Consider the following 26,362-nt stretch of genomic DNA (forward strand, 5'->3'; position numbering starts at 1 on the left):
TTGTTCTTTGTAGTTCATAGCATCACTTGAGTTGGAAAGGAATTGTTAAGGTTGTCTAGTCCAACCTATCTACAATGAACAGGCACACCTACAGCTAGATCAAGTTGTGCAGAGCCCCATTCACCCTAACCTTGAATGTCTCTCCAAGGAAAAGGCATCCACCGCAGTTTATCAGGTCCTAGTTGTTAGTGAGAAAAGAACTGGTTGGATTAGCAGTGCACGTAGTCCTGACAGTAGCATGATAATTTGCAGTTGCTCCAGTGCTTGATTTGTGTCCCTGTCTCCCAGTGTGGAGTGACCAGAGCAGGGAGCATCGTGCCTGCTGCTCTCAGGAACATCAGCTCATTTTGCCTGAGTACAGGAGGTAATAATGAGTGTCTCATACCTGATTTAGTGGTATCAGCAGTGGGTCATTTTCCACCAGAAGGATCCATCCAAGTAGATAATCTGAGCTTGCTAAGCTGGGTGCAGTTTCTAGGGCAAGGTATAGGTAGACATAGCAGGGAGCTGCAAAGGAACCAGTTCTGGCACACGTTTCCTGCTTCATATGGGAGTGAAAGCCAACTCTAGAAGCTGTGCTGGTTTGTCAGTTGAGGGTATAATTGTAGTGTTGGTATAGATGGCTTCAATTTTAAGCCTTTCTTCTTTCATAGTTGAGGTTGTAGTTATTAAATCAGAGCCTGGAGCTTTTTCACCTGTTTTGAGCAGTTTATACCTAACTCATAGATTTATCTCACTGCAGTGTAAATTGCTTGAGGAAACTCCTGATTTCTGGTAGTATGTTACTGCATTACTCTGATGTCGAATAGTATTGTGTTCAAAATTAGGGAATGTAAGGTTTCTTGAATTTTTGTGTGAGAACACCACTGAGAATACGGAATCCTCAGCAGAGGAATGAGAACCATCAAAGGTTATTCTGGTTGTAACCAATTGGAAGTAGGTGCTGTCTAACCTGTTTGTTTCCACATTTTTACCTTTCTGTACTGCTCAATTTAGACTCCTAAAGGCAAGTGTCTGATTCCTGCTGAGAACTTAATAGCCTGAGGGGACTTCAGTCTGTGCTAATTATCCACAGTTTGAAATCTGTATTAATTTTTACCTCTCTATTATGTTTTTAGGCTGCCTGGTTGAAGATGATCTTTGCAAATCTTTTGAAATCTGTGTAAATGGTAAGTCTGGAATGTTTTGTCTGCTGACTACTCTGTCCTCTGCTGTGTAACTTACATGTGGCTGATTTAATAAGCTGAATCTATGTATGAATAAGGGTGGTGGTGGGCCCACCAAGTAGCTATGACTATTCTGATCATCAGCAAGAAGTAATTTAATAGACTCCATTTAAAGACAATAATCTCTCAACCTTGAACAACATCATCTCCTGTAGTGGGAATTGGTTTGTAGTCAAATTAAACACACTGAAATATGCTAAAATTTAATTTGCATTTAGTACAGAATAAAAGTAACTTCAGGTTGTTCATCTTCTTAGAGGATGTTGTTGAGTAATTATCAGTCTCCTTTTGTCAAGAAGTTACTTCTAGAATAAGAAGGAAGGTCTCAGTGAAAGACTAGCACTGTTCTTGGTTATACTGCTTTCTTTTTCTGTGATGTCACTTGATCCAGCTCTGCAGAAGCAGCTTTCTGCTTTTTTCAGTTTCCTTCAGTAAGATTTTAGTTTTCTTAAAGAAAAATCTGATATGCATGTATGATTTGGTGTAATTGAACAGTAGGAATGACTCCTTTGACAGTAGTCTAAGGTTATTCCACTGTGCTATATGGAATGATTTAAATCTTGATGAATGAACTGTATTTAGAGAGAGGTCTTCAGAAGCAATTACTCTCATCATGTACATCAAGTATGTAGATCCATAACTGTTCTTTTTTTTTTTTAATGGGTCTACATACTTTGTCTTGGTGAAAAAAGCAGAGGTATTTTTTCCATCAAACGCAGGTATCAATAATGTCTGCTTATAAATGGACTTTGTTAAAATCCTAATGAAAGGAATATCTAAGGTAAATTGGAGTTTCCTGATGTTTTCCACCGTCAGCCAAGGGGTTGAAGTGACAAACAGAAATATGGCTGAGAAATCTGGAGGAATTTAAGTCTGTATAAAGTTAGAAACAAAGCTTATTAATATCTCCAACAATAATGCAAAATCATAACTTGAGTTGTTTGTATAATATTTCTGTGTGGGAGTTTTATGTTTGACACAAAATGGGAAGTAGCAATTTTCTGCAGTGGCTGCAGTCATCATGAGCTCCTGGCTTTGCTCTTCCCAGTGAGAGTATGATTAATAGGTATTTATGGATGGCCATGGCTATATGTGCCTCCCTGGATGTAATGAAGGAATTATAAAGCAGATGACTTAAAAAAGAAAAAAAAAAAAAAAAAAGAAAAAGAAAAAAAAAAGTATTTAAAAGGTGTTGCTCTAAAGGTTACTTGATAGCTTCTTTCTTGAAGCTGGCTTTCTTAATTAAAAGTACTGTTTCTTCTTGTTGACTTCCACGGATTGCAAAATTAAACTGGATATTGCATCTCTGAATACTGAATCGACATCTTCTGCAGATGTCTTGTTATTTTGGTGCAGCTGTTGGGTCCCTTCCAACCCAAACCTTTCTATAAGATCAACTAGTTCTGACTCCCTGCTAGACCAGGTTGCTCACAGCCCCATCCAGCCTGGCCTTGAGAGCTTGCATGGAGGGGGATCATCAACTTAATGTTCAGTAATGAATTTGCCAGTTATGGCAAATTGTTATGGCTGACATTAATTAAAAAAGAAACATATGTATATGTGCAGAGATTCTATCCATGTATGCCATCTTACTGTGAAGCTTTTGATGTCTTTCCCTTCACCCACCCAAATGAATGAATGTTATATGCAGTAAACCTTATACACTCTTATTGAGAAAATTAACAGAATGCTTGAAAAAAAAAACATAGTTTGAAGTATTAAAACACTTTCAGGACTTCCTCTTTACAAGTAAAAGAATGGAAGAGAGCTGTTTGCTTCTGCACGTACCTTCTTGATTTTCTTGTCTAACCTCCCTGTGGTACATCCTTGTAGTTCTTTAGAAATCCTGGTACATTGAAAGCTCAGGAGCTGGTCTGTGGGGGCCTTTTTGCTCACGAGCACAGCCTACAGTTATGTACTGCAAGTTCACCAAAAGGTTCATCTCCTTTGTGATCTTACAAGTGTATTTGGCTGAAGTACAGTGTGAAAGGGGCAAGAAACAGCAGCCAGTTTTATGCAGCACCTGTAAAGGCTCTGAGATCTTTAGGTGTGAGTCTGACTCCTGCAGGAAGGCTGGCAATGCTTGTCTTCCTCTTGGCCTCAAGCAAAGGTAGCTTAACTAACCGTGCTTTCGGAAATGAAGCTGGGCTTCTTAGTGAAAACATCAGTCACGATCTTTGTTGTCATTTCACATAATGTCATCATCTGGAGACGTGGAGTGCTAGTCATGTGTCAGGCTTGTAAAAGGACAGTCATGATGTCAGTAATTGAGATGCTTCATTGTTATGCAGTTTCTGAAGAAATGCTAGGGAAAAATACACTTCTTAGTTATATTAATGACTGCTTTTTTAAGTTCTGAAAGCTTTTAAATAACTTTAATTAAAAAAAAATAATTAAAGAAGCCTTCTTTTATTGCTAAAAGCAACTATTCCAGTTGAAAGGTCTGTTATAAACAACAAAACCGTATCATTTGCATGATTTACATTGTTTAGGTCATGTGCCATTTTGTAGGGCAAAGAATTGGCTGTAATAACAATTACTGACTTTCCTGCAGTTTTCCCTTATCATATGTAGGTCTCTTGGCTTCAGCGGTGGGTTCTCACTTGTTTAATAGCTGCAGCAGCATTCATGCAATATTAATTTAATTCCATAAACCTTTTATCAGTTTCCTGAGCTGCAGTGACTCACCAAGTGGTTTGAAAAGGAACGTATTGTTTCATGTTTATTTTAATGGCATGAGGAACTGAGTTTGTTCCTAGGTTTTTTAATTTACCCAGATGGAACTTATGGGGAAAGCATGGTTTAGGTGTCATCTATTTCACTTCTAGTAGATCATTACTTCTAATCAGCAGTTGGAGAAACTGATGTTTTCAGCTGCCTAAAATGCTTGAGAGTTGAGAACTTGAAGCTAAAAAAACCTGATGTGAGAGGTGGATGTGCTTATGAGCTGCAGACACAAATAGAAAGGAAACGGGATATAACCTTGGGAGTGCTTTCTCCTTGCTTATAAGCTGCTGCAGATGCCAGAGATGGCAAATAACAAAACATCTGAACTAAATAAGATGTGTAGCTATGTAGAATAGTAGAGTGAGCTAAAGAGATGAAGTGAGGGCAGCTGTGGATAAGGAGTGTTAATGCACACACACATCCACATACACCACATCATGTGGAGGCAGACATTGGTATGGCAGTAGAGGTTGAACCTTCCCATCAGTATCCCATTACATTTGTTGTGGTGTAACAGATGGCAGCAGAGGGGCAGCCTGACAGAATGGCATTTAAGGTGGAAGTACGTGTGAAGCAAAGGTGTGGAATTCAAGTCCTCCATGTGGGGAGAGAAACAGAGCCCATTAATATTTGTTGATGCTTGCTAAATGTTTATGGAGACCAAAAAGTGGGTGTGAACACCATGGCAGGTGGTGTGTTTCAGCAGTGCTTACAGTTGATCACCTCTGCTGGTGCAGGTTTTTACAAGCACTGCATGCAGGCTTTTGTTCATTGCTGGTGAACGTGCTCAACTCATGGAGGCAACAGTGATGAAAATTAATGTTCAGTAGATGAGAATTTTCTCTCTCAAATAGTGTCATTGTGCTCTTTGTATCTGCTGTAGTTTCTGTGGAAATAAATAGAAGAAGTGACTTTCAGAGCAATGTGTGTATACAGTAAACCTAGTGCTGTTGTGTATGTGGGAATGTCATGTTTTGCTTTTCAGGTGATAAGTAAAGCAGTTCATGCAGAGTGTCAACTCGTGTATCTTCCTAGTTGGAAGGCTTAAGCTGCTGGAAGCAGCACAGTACAGATGTGTGCTTATCCCTTCTGGTGAGAGCATGCTATTGAGTTCTGGTAGTGCTGCTGGGCAAGGTGCCACATGGTGTAGATAAAGGCATCCTTTTCAAAACAACCAGTCCTTATTGTCCTGGTTTGTCCCTTTACTGAACTGCTGGAACCCCTCATTTAGAGGGATGGCATTCTCTCCTTCAGCTTTAATCTCCAGGTACTTGCCTCAGAAGAAAACTTTGTATTGTTTTATCACGTGTAGATACCATAATATCTTTACTCCTTATTAGGATAACCTTTATAAATCTGAACATCTTCATTCATGCACTGTCCTTCTGGCATGCAGCCGTGAGAGGGTTCATGCTGGCAAGATCAGATTGTAGAAAACAGTTCTGCGAGGCCAACCAAATAATTTAGTTAAATATAGTGCTTGACACAATGTATCAGTAAGGCAAGCCTTGCTGACAGCTGCCAAACCTCTGCTAGGAAGACATGCTCTAATGTCTGCAGCAGTGTTTGAAGCTGCTGTGCATTTGCAAGGCTTTGTAACCAGTTATGCACAGCTGAGTCAGTATTGCTTGATGTATGCAAGCTGCAGTTGTTAGGAGGGACTTAGGTTAGTGCTGTGTGTCAAAGGCTTCTGAGCATGCAGTATAAAGCTGTGAGCCTTTTCTAGTTTGGATGTCTCCAAACAGCTCAGAATACTCATGCCCTTTTTTTTCCTAAGCTACAGACCTTCTTGAACACTTGGCATATGAGTGATTGCCTGTGCTGCTGATGAGCCATAAATGGTAAATGTGTGCTACAGGTGATAAGGGAGACTAATCAGGATACCTGAAATACTTTCTTGAACTTAACGTGACATGCTCTGATGCTTTCCAGCCCATAGCTGTGAAGGAATTACAGGAGGAGGTGCACCTCAATGTTGTTTAGCTAACAGGTGTCTCCAGCTACACCTATCTTTGCAAGGCACTGCACTTACAAAAGCTGGTGGAATTTTGTCAAATGACTCTACAGATCTGTGCCTAAGCTTTCCAAAGTTCTTCATTAAGCATCAGTACTTGTTATAAATAAGTGAAGACTTCTGAGGAGTGACGCCAAGTGTTAGCTCTTGTGTTCTGCTTTATGATGCACAGGCAGTCAGTGAGCTTTCCAAGGCTGTGGGAATTCTTTACAAATAACTGAAGTCTTACAGTGAGCTTTACCACAAAAGGTATTCTTCTTTACCACAGAGGATTCCTTTTTCCTTCTCTTTGAAGAAAACACTGCAGAAAAGGCACATTTATCTTTTTGAACCTGTTTGTCTTCTGTTTGTCTCAGTGTCAGGCTGAAACAGGTGCCCGAGTGATAGTGGGGTAGAAGTATCCAGCACAATGGAATTAGTAGTGTTTGTAGGGGGAAGTCATGACCTTTTCCTTAGGAGAAGGTGCTTAGCATTGTAATGCGGTTTTGGTAGTCCACTATCCCAGCTGGCACTACAAGCTCTACTGTGAGCTTCTGTGAAGAGCTTCCAGTCGTGGCTCCTCCAGGGCATAAACCCATTGCTCAGACTTGACTGATGGATGGCCAGCTGTCTGGCAGCCAGCACAAGGTAAGCATGTGCACCCTAAATCTGCCTCCAGCCTTAGGATGTCCTTTATATTTCTGTTTCCTGTGTTAGCAATTTAGGCTCAGTGTTATTTCAAGAAACTGATGTTGTTTTTCTTTAACTTTCAGCTCAGTTAAGAACATTAATGTGTTGTCATATGGAAACTTGTGTTTCTTTCTCAGTGTTGTGACTCGTGATAGCATATCTTACACAGTATTAACACTGGGCTTCACAGGATGAGAGCAAACACTGAAAGAAAAACTGTCAAATTAGTTAATATGATTTTGGGGTTATGGGGTTGAGTTTAGTGTTTGATTCAAAGAGCTTTGGTGAAAGACTCCAATTCCACACATAGGATTTTTTGGAGGGGTGAGGGACAGATCAGTACATCAATGTAATACGCTTCTCCTTTATCTGAACTGTGTATTTGGAGTGATAATGTGTATGCATGCATAACGTTCTATAACTTTTGGGTTTGCTATTCCTTAAAAATCTTAGTATTTATTAATAGAATAATCAAGTTGATATCAAGTCTTTGCTCTTACAAGATCTTTGTCACGTGTTTATTTGCTGCTTTTTGCAACTTGTTCTAAGATGCGTATTATCTAAAATAATGCATATTCTACTAGCAGGTTATTTGTTTAATTAAAGTGTGCTTGATGTGCTGTTTTCTTGTGTATCTTTAATTAATATGTAGTGGACCCTTTTTGATAGGCTGCATTGCAGCTGGTGGCCCATTTTTCTGGAGATGTTCTCTATTTCATTACTTTTTTGTGTAATAAAATAATTGTAAATTGATATTTAGGAGACCACAGAAAAATATGACCAGCTTTATAAAGACATTAGGGAGTCTCAATAAAATTTGTGCCTGATGAATCATGAAATATGAGAGCCTCAAAAGGACAGTGTGATCTGCAGGTAAGAAGAGAAAACCAGGGGATAATGTGCTGGCAGTGAGGTGGAAAGAAAACGAATCCTGCTTTGGAGTGATGCTGCAGCAGTGCTGCTCTGCTGAAAATCCATCATCCTTTCTCCCTGTCTTGCGTTAGGGAACATCTGGAAGTTTACTTCTTCATGAAATTGTTTGGATTATAGATCTTAAAATAGAACAGAAGGCAGTTTTTAACATGAACTATTCACCTTTCATTAGAAACAAAAGACAACCAGCCCCCTGCATAAATATATTTATGAACAAAGAATGGCACTAAAGATTTTCAGAGCTAAGTAGAGGTGGATTTGGTGAGTTGGCAGTAATAGCTATATTGCAGTTATCAGGCAACTTCACATTTCAATGAGATGGACTTTTTCCTGTGGTTAGAAGATGTCTTGAAATTAGCATGTTGACTAGATAAAAATGTATAATTTCCAAAATGAAGTGCATAAATAAAATCTTTCTTTATTTTGGATTTATCTGCTTAATCTGCTATATGTGAAACTACAGCTTTTGACTTTGTCCACCTGAATATCCATAAGTGAATACAGTCTCTGTGTGGTGGTGGTTAACTGGATGAGTCGGATTAATTGTCACTGATCATGAAGGTACTTGGATAATTAACAGTGCTACTGACAAGCATCAAAAAGGATAGACTAGAAAACTTCAAACAAAATTTCCTGCCTGATGAAATTGTTTTTAATCATCACGCTGCTTATATCTTGTTTGAAATCTTCAGTTATCTTGTACATATGCTTAAAATATGTGATAGTGAATCAGACTGTATTTACAAAATGTACAGTCTTTACAAGGCCCTTAATGATTGTTGACGGTTCTCTCATATTTCATACCAGCGTGGGAGGTAAAGCTGTAGACTTCTTTCTTAAAAGTCTCTAAAATGTGATTCTTTGGGATGTCTTTAGCAGTTAAAAATTTGTCCTACTGAAGATAGCTTAGTTTCTTTATTTCCTAGAAGAATAAACATTTTCTTCAAAAGTTCCGTCAAAATCCTCCCAGCTCCCTTGTCAGGCTGCAATGGTAGGCGGACAATGCGCGTTGATAAAAGTTCTTGTTTGTAGGCTTCAAGGCATTTGAAAACCACTAATGGATTTTTGACTTCCAACCTCCCCTTACTCATTAAATGTAATGCAACAAATATTATTTATAGTTTGTGAAGGGGCATGGGAGGGATACTGTTGTCCTGACCAAGTAACTGCTCAAAGAAAATGAGAGAAATGAGTAACCAAACCTTATGACTTGGATCCCCTGAAAACACTTCTGCCCATGTAGAATGAATGAATATTGCTTCTGCAAGGCATCCTGACTCTTTGTTCTGAAGACAGAAATATGGGGAAATATTTCTGATAAGTAAAACCCTTGACATGTCGCTTAACTAAGAAGGAGGGAATTGCCTGTAGTCCGCGGTTGTCTGAATATAAGATGCAAGTTGCTATGAATATGAAAACATAAATATTTAATACATATAAAAATAACTTCCATAAATGCTGATTTGCTGAGATCAAGCACGAAACAGGTACAAGACTCATCTATATTCTTTATTAAAAAGAAGTAGAAGGCTTGTTAGATTTGTGTGTGGACCTATCATTGGAAGTCCTTACTTTGGGTGTCAAGTAGATTATTCCTCCAAAAAAAACCTAAAAAATAAATACCTGTTCTTTCTTCTAATGCTTAAAACTCTATAATAAAGTGACAAGCTTTTTTTGTTGTATGTCCTTGTTTAATAATTAGGAACATTCTGAAAGTGAACTAATCAGAGTGCTGCTCATTAAGAGGTAAAGGCCTGTTAATGAAAAGTCACTCTCCAATATAAGCCTTTCAAAGCCTTTAATTTAAATAGAATTTTCTTTCATACCCTACTGGCTCCATGGCGACAGGAAAAGAAGTTGCTCTAGAGGTACAAAGAACAATAAATCTATTTTATGGTCTGAAAATATTTGTTATATTGTAGTCCTTCACTTAAATAGCTTTGGCTGATATTGTGTGTATGTTGAGAGATACTTAGTTCCTTTAGTTGCAGTGTCAGCATGTTCTTATATTGGCTCTCAGGTAGGATCAGCATGACTTAATGTTGGTAACAGCAGTGGATTTTAAGGGAGGGTTAGTGGTGAACACTGCTCCAGAGAATTGCAGGTCACCAGCTATGGTTTGGACTGTGAACACTGCACAAAAGGTCTTTCTCAAAAGGATTTTTTTTAGTATGGAATTCTTCATACATCTGTGTGAATACTGAACTTAAACATATTTTTGTGCTGAAATTGAAATGCTGTACCGAATTATCTTATGTAAGCGCAGCAATTTGAACACTTCCATTTAGTCTTCAAGTGCAGTATTTGGTTGTCCAGCAATCAGACTGCACTACCATGGTTGTTTTCTGGAAGCAACCGGACAAGTTTGCTTGTGAGCAGTTGCATGCACACCTGCTTCAATGGTAAGAATTCTTCTATTAGCATTCTGTCTCTTACCTAGTTGTAATAGACTGTAGACTAAATAGGAAAGAGGTAGTGTATTATCCTACATCAGGTAATGAACTTTCTGGTTGAAGGGGACCGTGGTGGGGAAAATACTGGGGTGGAGCTGAAATCTCAGGATTTCAGATTTTCTTTCTTCTGTAGTCCTCCTCCTGGACTGCCAAGATGCTATCTGTATTCCTGGGAAATTAGGTAACAAAGAAACTAGTGGGGGTGGAGGCTGACAGGTAGAGGGATGGACATTTGGTCAGTGTGATTGCTAACAGTTCCACATGTCATTTCTAAGCATATGATAACAAACTGCAATACAGAATCACAGTGGAAGTGGTCAAAATGGCTTGTGGATTTTCAAAGTTAACTTTCTTTGGAGGCATTTTTCTACTGTTTTTGTGATTTTTACGTTCCTTTTAATAGAATATTGCTGAAGGCTCATACTAGGTAGTCTGAGCAAACTAGCCTTTCACTGGCATTAGCTGTTAAGAATTCTCTTGAATTCTGCTTGTTTAAATGTGTTTGTTTGAAGGTTTGTGTTCATCACTGTCCTCACTGCTTGAATCTTAAATGAGGTAATCTTTCATTGTAAGCCCTTGCACTTCTTATTTTTCAACAGTTTCTTTGATTTATTTTTTGAGGGAGACAAACCGGACTGGTATGTTCAGCTAATCTAAGACCTTTGCAGTATTTGATGTTGGCTACCCAGCAGTTGGTATGTTATACCCGTGACTACGTTGAAGACAGGATCTTAGGTCCTCCTGGACTCCCACTGCTCAGGGGAAATGGGGATTTTATTGTTTAAAATAAGTTAATCCATACTGAGACAAGACTTTATTTATTACAGTATTTTATTGCAGAAAAAGTGGCAGCTCAGATTTTGAGGGCAATGCGTTTTTTATCATACGCTTCATCTGCATATAACAGTATATGAGTAAATATTTCCCTTTTTTGATTTGAGAGTCTCTATGTGAGAAATAAATGGGGAAATGGGCATTTGTTAATTAAGCTTCAGTAAGTGCAAATTTCAGTGCAATAACAAGCTGCTGTTTTAGAAACCATGACAATGACATTAGGCATTTGCTAAACAAAATCTGCTCCTGTATGTCACGCAGTTTACATCCTATTTACTATTAAGGAATAGCTGGCACAGGCAGAAGACATTGTGTTAAAAACAGAATAAATAGTTTTCTTGTCTGAAATCAGCTGTTCTCAGTGTAGATCTAGGTGGAAAATTGAGTCATAAATTCTTTTGATGCTTATCTTTAACAGACTGGTGCTTGTACATCAGGTGCTGTAGTTTTATGGAGCTACAGCTCTTATTTAAACTCTCATCCTCAAGTAGTGAATCATTTCCTAACCGTGTGAAAATGAATCTGTTCAGCAAGGAAGGGCTTCCTGCAAGACTGGGAACCTTAGTTTCAGGTCTCTTGCTGCCCTGTAGAAATGGCAGTTTTAGTTCTTGCTCCCCAGGAAAGTGCCCTGGGGTAATTGCTGCCCTTGCTGTAGCATCTGGTCATTGTGCATTAGTATGGTGAGGAAGCATGCTGCCAGAAGAGCAGGAGGTGTTTTGATCCCATTGCATGGAGTTTGGAACACTCACTTAGATGTCACTATGTACCCTGCAGGAAAGCTGTTTGGATTTAAAAATAAATTAATTTAAATGCAGAGATGATAACAAATCCCCTGAGGCTGAAAATTGTACGTTACTAATCAGCTATGAACTGCTGCATCTTGTTTTCAAGGCAATGCAGAACTTCCCATACTTAGTCCATATCCCCTAGGCTGTTTTATGTTGTTTCAGCTTTGCTTCAGTTTCATACTGGGTATCGCTCTGCAGTCTGTCAACTCTGACATAACTCTCTTTGCTGGAAAAATGCACATTACAGCTATCTCATCAATGACATCATCTAAAACCACTCCATTAAGGGAGGAAAAATGCAAACAACTTGAGAATGTTAATCTGTCTCTTGTATAAAAAAGATGATTATGACTATCCATGAGGTTTGTTTTTTTTTTTTTGGTGGAAAATACAAATTAACGCAGGTCATTGAATTTCATCCTTTGCTTTATCCTTTCCTAGACAAGGTGATATTTGTAGGCAGCCTAGCATACTGGTGGAGGAGCAGGGCAGTATGTCACTGCAGCAGGGTTGTCGTTTGGCTTGAGTAAAATGAGAATGTGAAAGATTTTATTGCTGGTCATAATCAAGATGAAACCAAATCATCCACAATATCAGTGAGGGAGATGCTGCAGTTCAAGTGGCAATGATTTTTATAGAGGAAGAGATTGATTTCTGCTTGTTTACCAGCTGTGCCCTTGCTTGGTGAAGCTGTCAGTTGTTGGGCAGTGAGAGGCTAATTGAGCTGTATCTCAGAAAGGCCTTGCATGATTGCACTTGAAGAAATGGTGAATATTAGCAATTACTGCCTTTTTAATGGGAAGTGGAAGAAAACCTGTGTGGCTCTTTTGACAATGCACGATTTCATGTTTTGCTGTTAATATCTGCACCAACTTGAGAAATGATCAAAGAATGCAGCTGATTCTTAAAAGCCACTCACTAAAAGCAGCAGCATGCCCTTCTTTAGCTGAGCTGGGGAGGCTGTTCTCCAGGCTTCTCAGGCTCTATGTTCCTCTGTGTCCTGCTGTGTTGGTCCTTGTGGTATGAGAGCAATCTGACTGTGATGTGATACCTTTTCTCCTTGCAGTGATTTAAGATGCTCTGGAATGCGAAAGGGAAGTACAGGAATAGATAAGCCTGCCAGGTACCTACAAAGAAATCTTGCATATTGTTTCTGTCAATAACACCCCTTATACAAGATCTGCTATATAAGTAATGCCTCCTATTTTATTGTACTGATCCACAACATTGGAGGCAGATGTTGATTGCATGGCAGTACAGGCAGAACTTTCTTGCCAATATTCTGTTCCATTTTGTTGCTGTGTAACTGATGGTGACAGAGGAATAGCTTGATATAGTGGTGCCTGACATGGAAGTGTGCATGAAACAAAGGCAGGGAACAAAATTCCTCCATGCAGAGGGGTTAAAAATAGCACCCAGTGACATTCATCAGTGCTTGCTGAACATTTATGGAGACCAAAGAGTGGATGTGAGCACAGTGCAGAGGTGGGTGGTGTTTCACTGGTGGTGACAGTGAATGACCTCCAATGGCATGAATGTTTAAAACATTGTGTGCAGTCTCCTGTTAATCATTAGTGAGCCTATGGTGGTGACTGTGTTGAAAACAAGTGTTTTTTCTTTTTTCAAATGAGAATTTTCTCTCTCAGATAGTGTTACCATGCACTATCTGTTGTGATTTCCATGGAAATACACAGGAGGCATTACTTTTGGAGCAAGCCGTGTACCTCAGCTTCCATCCTCAAAGCTCTGGCTAACCCAAATTAACATTCAAATAATTGTTTTACAGATCCATGGGAACCCTCCACACATCCTATTGTGCTAGGACTTCTGGCTGAGTAAATAGTTGGGGTTTATTAGTTTACTGGTTTCTGAAGTTCACGTGTGTCTGAGAGCTGCATACTGCTTCAGTAAAAGAACAGCTCACCAGCAGTTTAAGGACAGATCAGTAACTTCTGCGTAATGAGATTATATTTAAAAATAGCTTGTAAACTTATGCAGCTTGCTGTTGGCATGATTTGACTTCTATATTATTTTATGTTTAAGGCAATCAGTCATATAGTACAGTTTAGAATATCCAGCATATGACTATTTTTAACTCTGTAAGATAATACATGTTCTTAAAATGGGAAACTTGCATTATTTAGTGGGAGGAAAAGTGCAGTGCCATTGTGGAGGAATAAAATCAGGGACCCTCCCTGTAATTTATTCCATGAGTCACTGCCTGCCTGTTTGCATTAAGAATGCTTTTTGCAAGGGAAAAGCTAAAAGTCCGATTAAGGTGAGGGAGTGCAGAGCTCTGGAACATTGTATCTGGGAAGGAGACACATAAGAGGAGGAAATGAGGAAAATAGTAAACCAGATTCCTTTTGCCTAAAGTGAGTTTAGAATGTTCCAAAATAGGCCATAAAAGACAACCCTTGCATCCTTAGATGCCCTGTGAAGGGCTGATTTGCTCGGTTGTTTTTAATGTCCTGATGTTTCTGAGTGTTGTGGGTTGGTCAGTATTTGAATTAAGCTGGTGAGAGGGCATTGCGGGTTAAAAAGTCTATCATCTCTAATCACTATGTGATTAAATAGGTTTAGTCTGTTACCACCTTGCCCTAACCAGCAGTGGTTCAGCAGTAACTGGATGAATTAGCTAATCTCTAAATCCCATTACTGCTTGTTTTGTTGGATGCAGTTGCTAGGATGCTAAGGTGGGATGAAAAGTGTTAGTGCCATGGAGCTGTTAGTTGGACAGGTTCATTTGCCAGCCTTATGGTGTCAGGGCTGTGACTGAAGCCACTGCAGAGCAGTGCAATGTAATGGGTGATTCTGCAGAAAATGTCATTACTTAAGTAGAAGCCTGCACTACCAGGTGTTGATGTCAGTGCAGTGTGGGGAGTTGTGGATGGGTGTCACAGTAGCAGCTGTGGGGAATTCTAAATGAAAAGATAAAGCCAGATACCAAGTTCTACTCCCAAGTTACCTTAATAGCCTTCCTAGTATTTCCATCATTACTTTGGTGGTAGACAATATGAAGTTGGTAAGCAGGAACGTTGCAGAGGTGAATTCACTGCTCTAAGTTTTAGTCTCTGAAGGGCAGAAAGTAGCTTTAAGTAGTGGGCTATGATTACTTGATTTATGTTCATTTTTTCATTCCAGTAAAGTAAATGAATTAGCAGGTGAAGTGGCGTTATATATGATACAAAGGAAATCCAAGGAAATTATCTTGCCTGAGATCAGTCTGAGGGAGCTAGAAATATTAGCTAACCTGTGTTATATTCTTCCTTGGATCCTTTATTGTAAAATTAGTTGCCAGAGAATAAAAGAGAATCACTGAAATAGGTGTGCAATAACATAATGGCGTGTCGTAATCTGGTGTTTTGGGGCTGCTTTTGGAACTGGACAATAGAGGTGGCAAAAAAGAAATCATAGTTGCAGGGAACTCAGGGAAATTTGATTGAGCTGACTGATACCAAAGGGAAGAAGGAACAGAAATATTAGTTTTCATAGGAGCAGTTCAGATGACAAAGTTCTGCAGTACTTATGTGAGCGCTTATAACTTTGGTTTTTGTTTAGAATGATTCATTATCAGCTGCGAGTGGCAGCAGTGACTGATTTAAACAAATTATTGTTTATAACATTTGTGTTCTCTTGGTAAGACCGCCGTTCTGTCAGGAAAATATTTATTTGTTTTCTAATGTTATGGAAATGCAGCATGCTTGTCTTATTTGGTGACACGTCTCTAGTCTTAAAGACAAGCTCACACGTTCCAGCAACGTGGATGTGGTCAAATGTAGAAATCTTGACATGGTCAAAAAGTAGAATCTTAAAGAAAAAACTGGTATTGAAGTGTTCTCCCGCTGTATGGGAGCAATGTTAAAATTCTGTTTGTGTTTTCCATACTTCTGATATATTTTCTGTGGGTCTTGAAAACACATACACTGTTACCTAAATAATCAGGTATTGTGGTCTAGGGCATGATCTCACCAGAAGCAGCTCTTGCAAGTCAGCCTTGTTTGCACTGGTGTGGCCCCTGTGGTCTTTCTTAACCCTTTAAGATTCTTGGCTTCTCTCTGCATCCTCCAGATGCTCCCTTCCCGTCCTCCTTTGTGTATTCATGAGCAAAAGGAGGCAGCCTGGCCACTCTGAGTCTCTGCTTTCTCCCTTCCTTATTTAGTCACTAATGATGATGATGTGAAAATAGTGCTTGCTCTTTCCTGTTCTCTGAGCAGTGGTTGGATTGTCTGCTCATAGTGTGTCAGGGCTGATGCTGGGAAGGATAATGGGGGGTATCCCTTTCTGACTTTTCCAGTGAAAGTTGTGTCCTTTGAGGCTGTGCGCTCTGGTGAGGAATGGCCTGGGTCCAGCTAAAGTAATCTTGGTGGTGCTGGAAGACCTGGGTATATTATTTCTATAGAAGGTCCCAGGGATACATTATAGAGACCTTCTAGTACCTAAAGAGGAGCTCGCCCACAGGAAAGCTGGACAGGATCTCCTTATCAAGGAGTGAAGTGGTAAAGCAAGGGGGTAATGGCTTTAAACTGACAGGGTAGATTTAGGTTAGACATTAGGAGGAAATTTTTCCCATTGAAAGTGGTGAGACACTGGAACAGACTGACCAGAGATGCTACTGATGCCCACCCCATGTGAGGGAGTGTTCAAGGCTGAGCTGGATGAGTCTTTGAGTAGTCTGATCTAGTATGAAGTGTCCCTGCCAATGGCAGGGTATTGGAACTTGGTTTAATGGGACTTTAATGTCCCATCCAACCCAAAATGAAGGGATGTCCCTAGTGTGAGGCTGATGTAGCCGTATGGGTATTTCCCTGGATCCTTTCAATTAAGAAAGGTGCAGAAGTTACATTTCTAACACACCTCAAAACTAAAATCCCCTTCAGACAACTTCTGCTGAATCTGATTTGCAACTGGAATTACTAAGAGTATCAATTACTGTGTCTCTTTTGGCCACTTCTGATTGCTCTTCTCCCATTCACATGCGGTTTATTTTGCTGTAATAATCACAGATGTGGCAATAAGGAAGGTTCCACTTTTAGATGTCTCAGGGGGTGTGCAGTATTCATAATTGACAGTACAGCTCTAACAAACAGATTTATTGTTAAGGGAGAAATTACAGCAGGACTCAATATCTGGAAAATTCACCATTAAAAGTACTTATGCTACTTGTGTTTGTTATGAAACAACAGTTATCTTGTATGTGATGGGAGTATTGTCTGGGGAGTAGTTGTAGCAGTGGAGTTACCCTGCTTGCTTTGCAGTTCTCTGCTAACCTTCCTATTAGACGACATTCTTATTAAACAAGATGAATTTATATGCTGTGTGTTCAGGGGAAACGTTGTTGCCGAGGGTTTGTCATCACTTTTGTTTTAAGTGTTTTATGAATGTACGCAAACTGTATTTTAGCAAACTGCTCATCCTTTGACAGTAGTAGGCAGAATACAGCTTTGTGCAGACAAAAATGATGTTTTATTTGTAGTTTAACATGAGAAATAGTTAATGAAAGCAGGAAAAATCCTGAAAGTGCTAGAATACATTAATTTTATCTATAATTAAAATATTTAACTTTTTAATTATGCATTACTTCCATTCATAGTATTTTTCAATGTAGTAATAGAGAGGAGATTAGATGTTTCAGCACAATGCCGTGTTTTGCATTTTGACATATCATTTATTTTTTTTTAATAAGGCTGTTTCTGTTGGAAGGGAGTCATCTCAGCAGCACTGTTGTATTGGAAAAAGTGCAGAGAGGAAATTCTTATCTTCATATGACATTTAAAGTAGCTAAAGATCTGTTCTCCCAAAGAATGAATTGCTCTCTCTTCCGGTTATCTTTTTGTCCCTCCTTGAATTCTTACCTTTTATTTTCCTATGTGAATGCAGCTCTGTCTCTTGACTCCTCATCAGCCTCCTTCTCTTGTACCCTGCTGAGGCAGGCAACCTTCAGAATAAATGCGGGAGTAGATCATACAATCTGGGTCGTTCTGGTAAATCTTGCAGTTTCACAAAGCAAGGGATTTTTAAAACTTAAGTTTCAGTAACCAACCAACCCCCATCTTGATTCAGTCATTTGAGAGAAGACTGAGAAGCTTCTCCGCTTTTTTTCAATAGAATACCAACCTGTTAGAAGGCTGTGCAACTAAGACCTTCAAACTAAGACTGCTGTAGGATAACTACAGTGTGACTAGCTTTGTGTCACCATTCTGTGGTGATCAGAGTGATGGTAAACTCATGTATTATACAGTGTTGCTGGCAGGTATGCTCTGGTATAACTAGGGAAGGCTCTCACAGTAATGCTTGTGCAACTTAGAAAGTCTGCAGTCTTAGTACTGGTAAGTCAGCATGAATAGGTGTAAATTATTTTTGATGCAACATAATGCTGACCCTGCTTATATCATAGATGAGCAGATGGCATGGAAGACATTCTGTACATATGCCAGAGAAAAGCTGTGAGACTGAAAAGTAAACCTGCAGCTGAAAGTCCTGGGTGTGATGAGCTCACTGTGCCTATCTCTGGGTGGGCATGCTGGAGAACAGCCTGGTGCCTGTGCTGTGCCTTTGCTCAGGGCTGGGGCAGGAGTGGGAAGTCCTGGAGAAGACATGGGTGTACAGGCTTGCCAAAACAGTTGAGCTTCAAACCTGATTCATAGAATGGCTCGGGTTGGAAGGGACCTTAAAGATCATAGAGCTCCAGCCCCATTCTGTGGGCTGGGACATCTCCCATGAGGCTGGGCTGTGCAGGGTACCACCCAGCCTGGCCTCAAGTGCCTTCAGGGATTGGGCATCCACAACTACTCTGTTCCAGTGTCTCCACCACCCTCACAAATTCTTTCTTATATTCAACTTAAAACCACCCTCTTTCAGTTTAAGGTGAATCTGGAGAGCCAGTGGTGAGCTTTGACTGGTATGTAACAGGGAGAAGAAGGTGTTAAAATTACCTGCCCATCAGTGGGTTGCAAGTGCAACAGAAGGGTGGATTCCAGAGCACGTTTTGGCATTGATCTCTTTTACTTCCATTTTCCCTCTGTCTGCATCTATTTGGATTTGGGTGAGCCAGAGAATGTGTGACTGCATTGAGAAGGCTTGTTCATCTTACTGCCCTTGTGCAGTAATTGGGTTTTCAGGTTTCTGGATGAGGATTCAAGTTGGTGCTTTTAGTTAGCATCATGCAGTACAGGAGATCAAAACACAGTTCTTTGACAAGCAGTCAGTTGCTACCGGAGCACAAACCTAATACAGAAACAAGTAATTCAATTGTACTTGTATAGCTGTGAGGTAGAACAGGTTTCTGGAGTGCTTCTATATGTTTAACATATATATGTTTCTATATTGTTTAACAACAATACATAAGTATATCTAAATATATATAGTTCAGGTGTATGTCAGCATGAAGTTATTCCCGGTGTGTCATAATAGCTAGGGGCCCAGCTCCATCGCATACAGAATGGTAGGAGAATATTTACTGCTAACCTGGCCTTACAGTTCCCATAGCCTTATATGTGGTACTCTGTGACTCTGGATCTAACTCTGTATCCTAGATACTACAGTGAAAGCCTACAAGGGAATAATAATCTTGAATTAATCAAAGTGTTCAGCCAGGGACTACAGTGTCTGAGGGGGATGCTTCAACTGCAGTCTGAATGTAAGAGACTTGTATAGGGTTAAGATGCTCTGTGTCAAAATGTAAAGGAACAAAGGACAGGCGTATGGAGGTAACCTGTGTAGTATTTATTCTTTTAGCACTTGACCTTGAATGTAAAATTCTTAGGAGTTATACTGCAATTCTGATATGCTCTGAAAAGCAATGGCAATCAAATTACTGTCTATATACTAAATGCTTTAATTTTTAATTCTTGCTCTTTTTGCAAACTAACACTTCTAAACTAAATGTAAATGCCCCAAAGGTGGTGTTTCTGTCAGTTCCTTACTTGCTGAATAAATGTCTATGCCTCTAAGGACTCTTGCTCAATTAATCACCTAAGCATGTGGTTTCTGTTTGTTGGAACGGGTGGACAGGGGCATATTAATGGATCAAACTGGAGACGTTCTTTTCTCAAAAGTCTATACCTATTGGAACTGCGAGCACCTATTGGAACTGCGATGCTTTCCATGCTGTGATCCTCACATTGAATGTAAATTTGTAACACTGTACTTTGTGTTTTTCTTTGTTTCCTTGCCTTATGTGTTAATACATTAATACACTGTTAAAATAGATACACTTTGATGTGGATAAATAGCTGTGCATACCTTCCTTTGTGCCCCTGAGAAGAGCCTGGCTCTATTCATTCAATCTTTGTGGTTTGTTGTAGCTATGGTAATGGGAGGACGGTTGGATTAGATGATCTTCTAGGTCCTTTCCAACACTGTGATTCTATGATTCTGCTCTCTCAGGTATTTATTTATGGACATCAGTGGGATAGCCTTGAGCCTCCTCCAGGCCTAACAGTCCTAGCCCTCTTTTCTGCTAGCAGAGATGCTCCAGTCCTTCATCTTTGTTAGCCCTTTGTTGGGCTCTCTCTGCTATGCCTGTGTGTCTCTCCCTCACTCTGAGGGGCCCAGAACTGGACACAGTACTCTAGGTGCAGCCTCACTAGGAAATGATTAAATTGTTGTTCGTACCTTTCTGTTCTCAGTGTTCAGTTCACGCTGTGTGATTTCCTTTATAAAATTTGAATCTCCGTTGTGCTTCAATAGCTGCTCTGATTTTTGCTTAAGTCTGCCAAGAAAAAAGAAAAAACAACCCAAAAAAAACCCCAACAACTGACTCCTGTGTTGGAGAGCATTAACATTTTTCTTCTCATTGTTCTTCTATCATTTAGACCTTACTGACAGGTGCAGTACTAATGATTGTTAAATGCTTCTTCTAATGTTCAGAGCCTTGTAGTTGGAAATAAAAATATCTTCTGAAAGCATTTGCAGGCTTGTTTTTATATAGGGTTAGAAGTAGCTGTGGCATGAGGTTATTGTTAAGTATGAAGAGAGCTACATAGCAGAAGTGAGTTGTGCTTTTGCCATGAGTAACAGTTGTATGAAATAACTCATGTAAATACCTTAACTGAAAAAAACGCGTTGGATGAGTCCATCTGATCTTAGTTTATAGCAGAATAAGAAATTTTGCTAAATATATGGCTCCTTACATGAAAAAATAAAGACTCCATGGTAGACTATTGGAGTGATTGTTGGAGAAGACACTTGGGGCATTTCAGTTTGTCTGGCCCACACTGAAGTGTCTCTATGCTGTTGTCTCTGCTTCTGCAATTCTGCCATCTAATTAGTAATAATGGAGTTCCATGTTCTTACCTGTCATCTGCATTGTGGTCCTGATGCTGCCAGGGGATACGTGGTTTCTTGAAGTGATCTGTTTTCTCCCTTAAGAAAAGAACTGGTATAAATGAGAAGAGAATAAAAAGCAAATTAACTGGATTCCATTTTATTCAGAGGGTGTAATTAAGAGAGACTTGAGCAATGAACTCTTTACCATCTTTTATGAAGTGTGTCTGAGTTGGTAATCTGAAGCACAGTTTTTGTGGGGAATGTGTTGAGGAGCCCATCCTTATCTGTGGTAATGATGTATTCTAACTGGACTGCAGAATCTTTATGGGGTAAACTCAGCTCTTTAATGGTAACTGTAAGGAGTAAATAGCGGTACTATTAAAAAGAAAATCTAGCTGTTTCTTGTATCTAAAGATATATTTCTCATCAATTTTATGAATACAAAGAGAGGACATACATAATAATAGGCTCTGTCATGCAAAAGGTTTAGCTTGCTTGTTTACAAGTAAGATATCGGGTTAACTTCCCTGTTTTGAGAGCATGTAATAACTACTAGGAAAAGAGTTTTAATCAAGATTTGTGGCTGGGCACCCAAGAAAGAAGTTAAGTGAAATTGGTTGGAATTTTTTTTAACATCACAAGTCATGCCAGTACTAGAAGACAACAGCACAACCTATGCTAGCAGCATAATGAGTGCTGGGCTTGTGGCACTGTTTAGAAGGCTTCACAGGGTCTCCCAGTTTCTAATGGCAAATCCTGTTGTTTTTTTTTAAGGTTTTACACAAAGGTCTATTAAATTACATAACCATTTTGGTGTGGATGACGCTCAGTGAGGAGTGCTGTGCAGGAGATATGCAGCTACTTAACCAAGAAATTAACAATACAAAATCCCTATGGGGACATAAAATGAATCCACGTGTTTAAAAATAAATAAATAAATAAAAAGATATTCTTATAATTTGAGTCTTTTTATCTTAATATGATTCTCCTTAGTTTCTTGATTTGTCCTGCCTTTTTCATTAGTCTCTCATACTATGACCTTTTTTCTTCCGAAACATAAAGCAAAAAGCTCAGGTTCATGCATCAATCAAGAAGGTAGCGACAATGCTGAGCCAGAGCTTAGTTCTGCTTAACTGATAATAGAACTGAGATTTAAGAAGAAATCTACAAAATATAATTGCAGTTTGTATCTGAGCAGTAAGCAGAATATCTGCAATGGAGATGGCGCCTACAGTGAAGCTATAGTTCAAACTCTCAGAAAGTGAATCAGGAAATTAGGAAGCAACTTGCTCAGTAATTGTGACAGAGATTATAATACACAGAAAACTAGACTTGAATTTCCTCTTCCCTCCCCCCCTTTTCTTTTTTCTCCCCCAGTTTTAATCAATGGTAAGCAACTGTAAATATGTGAACTTTCAAGTACAGTATGTTTATGTAAATGAAGTTTGCACACTTGTATGTTGATTTCACTGTTCATACTGTAGCAAGGAGCTTCATTTGTGTAGTAGAGGCAGTAGAAGCAGGAGAGAAATGGGGTTTTTTGCTTGCTTCCAGTGAGCACAGAAAACAAAAGGAGGAAGTAGCTGTAGTGATGTGGAAATTATAAATAAAATGAAATAGTCATAACTTGATATCAGAAGTACTAAGTACATTGATATGAATATACAGCTATTAAAATCAAAATGTGGTTCTATACAGCTTTGGCTGATTAGTTTAATTTTTCTTTAATGTATCTAAATTTGATATTAATTAGATTAGCTTAAGTTAAAATACTAATTACATTATTTAAATATATTAATAAAGTTTAATTATATTTTTCAGATGTGCAGAATGTAATTATCCTCTTTTAAACTACTCTTTCCTTCTAAGATCTCCTCTGAAAGGCAAAAAAAAAAATAAAATATCTTGATATTACATTTGTTATTAAGGAAATAATAATTAATAATTCCTCATGAGATTTAAGGGAATGAGTACATTAAAACTTTTGAAAAAAAATTCAAGCCTTGGTATAAATGCATTAACAGATAAACGTGGATATCTTTGTATTTAGATAATGTCAGAAACCTATGAGATTTTGGAGAACAACCAGCAAAGGAAGCAGGAATGTGGCATGGTTTACTTAGCCTTGAACTCAGTCAAGATGAACGCGAAGATCAAGTAGGATACAATTAAGTTGTGGTTTTTTTTTTCTTTAAAGATATTATGCTAAATGCTAATTAATAGAGCTATATGTGAAGAAGGTCTTTATAGCAGCAAGGAAGTTAGATCTTGGAAAGCAATAACTTCAGCTGATAAAGTTGCGTGTGGGTGGCACTGAGTTTTTCAAGTACTTTGAGCTTAAAATTGTATAACACTTTAATTCTTAAAAGAAGAAATAGCAGTAAATATGGTCATTGCATATTAATGGATTGGATGGTTGACCAGTGTCAAAATAGTCCTGAACTGGGCTTTAGAGTAGGGTTCAGCTCTATTCAGTTGTTCAAATGATTAGGAAGAAAACATAAACATTTCTTTCCTAAAACAAAACAAAACAAAAAAAAAGTTATGAATCCTATGAGGTGTGAGAGAAGATGGTTTGTTGTGGGGACATGACTTGTGCTTTTTGTGCTTCATTTCCATTGTAAAAGCAGTGACTGACTTCTGGGAGCTTCTCATTACATCTAGTGGGTGAACTGCACTTGTATTTTGCCTATGAGCACTGTACATGGATTTAAGTCTAAGGATGCAAATTTGCAATTCTGATGACAAAAATTATGACAATTTAAATTAGTGAGAATTTGGGAGAAAGTGAGATACAGGAAAAAAACCCTCTAAGTTGATAAGATTGCTGTAATACTGAGGCTGGCACCTATCTAAAGCTTTATGAAAATACTTGCTGTATCTTTGGGATTGGACTGACTTTTTCCTAAAGCAGGACTGTGGTCAGTGTCTTCATGTCAGTGCATGGGAGTTTAAAGGATGGAGTTGGAGAAAGCTCAGCTTTGGAGGATTGTGAGGGGGAATCATCAGACTTTTAGATATATATATTTTTATGTGTCTGAGCTAATAGTCCATAGTTCCCCTTTCTCTTTAAGGTAAAAGAGGTGCTTTTAGGTGGCAACTGATTGGAAGTGTTTTGGGTCTTTGCTGAAGAAGGTGAATCTCTCACTTGACTACAGCTCTACAAAAGGCAAAGACAGGATGACTAGGTCTGCAGCGTGAGATCTACTGTTTACCACACCAATCCCATCCATTCTGTCTTTGACAGTAGCCTGTACTGGCACTGAAAACAAAAGAGTTTGCAGGGTATAGCAAAGGACCTAATGCAGTTGGCACCACCCAAGATAACAGTTACCCCTTCCTTTGTTTGTCTGAAAACAATAAAAAAACCTGTCCCTTGTGAAGGAAACTTTCTTAAATTAGGTAGAATTGAGTAACAGTTGTGATGGACATATCAACAACAGAATGCAGTGTAGCCTCAGCCAAAGAGTTGATTATGCTGCCAAACCTGAGGTGATGGACCTTTGTCTCACTACTAACTGTTGCCTCGAACCCTTCCCTTCTCAGTCTACTCATCCAAAAGTGTCACTCAGCAGAAGTACCTGCAACAATCTAGGGTCTTATCAACTCTCTGAGGCAATTACTAAGCGATAGACTGTAGCTGCAGGTAGTACAGACTGATGCTGTATGAAGACGCACCTTCCCTTTTTCTAAAGTTATTTTATAGAAAAGGTAAGATTTGCAGAGCTGGAAAATGAGGACGTGTAGGAACAGAACTCTACCTACCTAGTGGATAAACTGTGATAGAGTCCAGTTCCCAAGATTATGTCCAATTTTCACTTAACAGCTACTTAATGTACAATGCATGAACTGTCTTGGGAGCAGAAGCTGGAATTGATAATTGTGCTCTCACCAGCTGAAGGTCCAATTACGTTGCAGCACTGTGCTTTTTCTTTTACGCTCTTTCTTCCTCCGTGGAGCTTTTCTATTCATGGTATGGCTTCAACATAAAGGAGTCTTGTCCCAGTGCCTAATTGGTAGGGTTTCTCTTATGATAGTGAGTGAAACCTCTTCAGACTGAAGAACTTCTCATTTCCCTGGCAGAAATGCTTGTCAGTAGGGTTGTACATTTGTGAGCTTATACATATCCACACAAATGTAACGTATGTATGTGCATAGGGCACATATGTACCCACACGTATGTTGATTTGGATATGGGTATGTGTACATAGCTGGTTCAGAAGCGTACTTTTACCTTTAGTTTAAGGTTAGTGTTTAAGAAACATAGTAGCACTTTTACTTTATAAATCACAGGGCTTTGCCATCACTGAGTAAGTGGAGATCAGAATTATGGGAACTGCAGCTACTCTTCAATGAGTTTGTTGCAAAATAGTTGTGCAGATCATAGTATCATAGTATCATGCGAGTTGGAAGGGACCTTAGAGATCATCGAGTCCAACTCCCGGGATTCGAGCCCTCTGTGTAGCAGAGCGGCACTTCTACCCCCTGCTCCACAGGGGGGGATTCGAACCCGGGCCCCCTGGTGTTGCAAACGGGAATTCTACCGCTGCGCCACCGGAGGCACGATGCTGCACTATTTTTTTATTTTTATTTTTTGGAGGTCTGTTTAATATTTCATTAGCCCAAATCCATTTGTATTCTGAAAGTGGCTGGATTTAACCTTAGATATTGCACGTTATAAGGTTATTCTGTAGAACTTGTTGTTGTAACTCTTCACAGCTGTTCACCGAATCTTCTTTTTGGTTTTGATGATTTTCTTCCCTCTCCTACGATCTTTTATCTCTTTCAAGGGCTGAAATGCAGCATTTCTGGTACTGTTGCTGAGGTTTGTGAAACTCCACCTTTGCTTTAGCAGCAGTAATTGATAGATTGTCAGATTCAATTATGCTTTGAGTTTATTGTTTTCAATGAATAAGGTCTGCTCAGTATTTTTAGGTGTGACTTTAGTTTACTTTTCCAAAATACCTTGTGTACTGGTGTTGTTCTTTATCTGTTGTCTGAACACCTTAGAACTGTTATGTGAAAGTTAAAATCACTGATGGCCACTCCTGTAGCAGTCAAGCAATCATTCTTGGCTAATTCCAAACAGGAAAAAACTGAGTTCAACTTCTTCTGTAGTCTTCTACCAAGAATCTGCTTCTGTGCCACACAAATACAAGGAATTTCTTGCCTGTGAAATGGGAAAGTAAAGCAAAAGTAACTATCACAGTGACAAGAAACCCAAGCTCTTGTACTAGAACTGTTTTGTTAAAGCTGTCAGAGTGCTGTTCTTGCTGTTCAGAAACCTGTGCGAATTTCTGCTTAAAAATAAAGTTGCTTTCATTACTTTTTTATACACTACTTCCTGTTTTGCTGCTGCTGCTTTGGCATGTAAATCATCTGAGGAGATGACTGCTCTAAAGCTGAAGTCTTGAGTTTGGATCTTCAGTGGAAGGTCAGGTGAGGCCT

The 26,362-nt window shown here is 39.1% G+C and overlaps 1 protein-coding gene across 2 annotated transcripts in view; it reads left to right on the forward strand.

The window, feature by feature from the left end:
* The window catches only part of PTPRN2 (protein tyrosine phosphatase receptor type N2), a 620,737-nt gene that overhangs the window by 63,096 nt on the left and 531,279 nt on the right, over positions 1-26,362 (forward strand). For both annotated transcript variants that reach the window (XM_072328503.1, XM_072328501.1), the window contains exon 2: positions 1,119-1,169. In XM_072328503.1, coding sequence (XP_072184604.1) covers positions 1,119-1,169 — 51 coding nt within the window. The remainder of the gene's footprint in view (positions 1-1,118; positions 1,170-26,362) is intronic.

This window comes from Excalfactoria chinensis, chromosome 2 (genome assembly GCF_039878825.1).
Source record: "Excalfactoria chinensis isolate bCotChi1 chromosome 2, bCotChi1.hap2, whole genome shotgun sequence".
NCBI classification, from domain to species: domain Eukaryota; kingdom Metazoa; phylum Chordata; class Aves; order Galliformes; family Phasianidae; genus Excalfactoria; species Excalfactoria chinensis.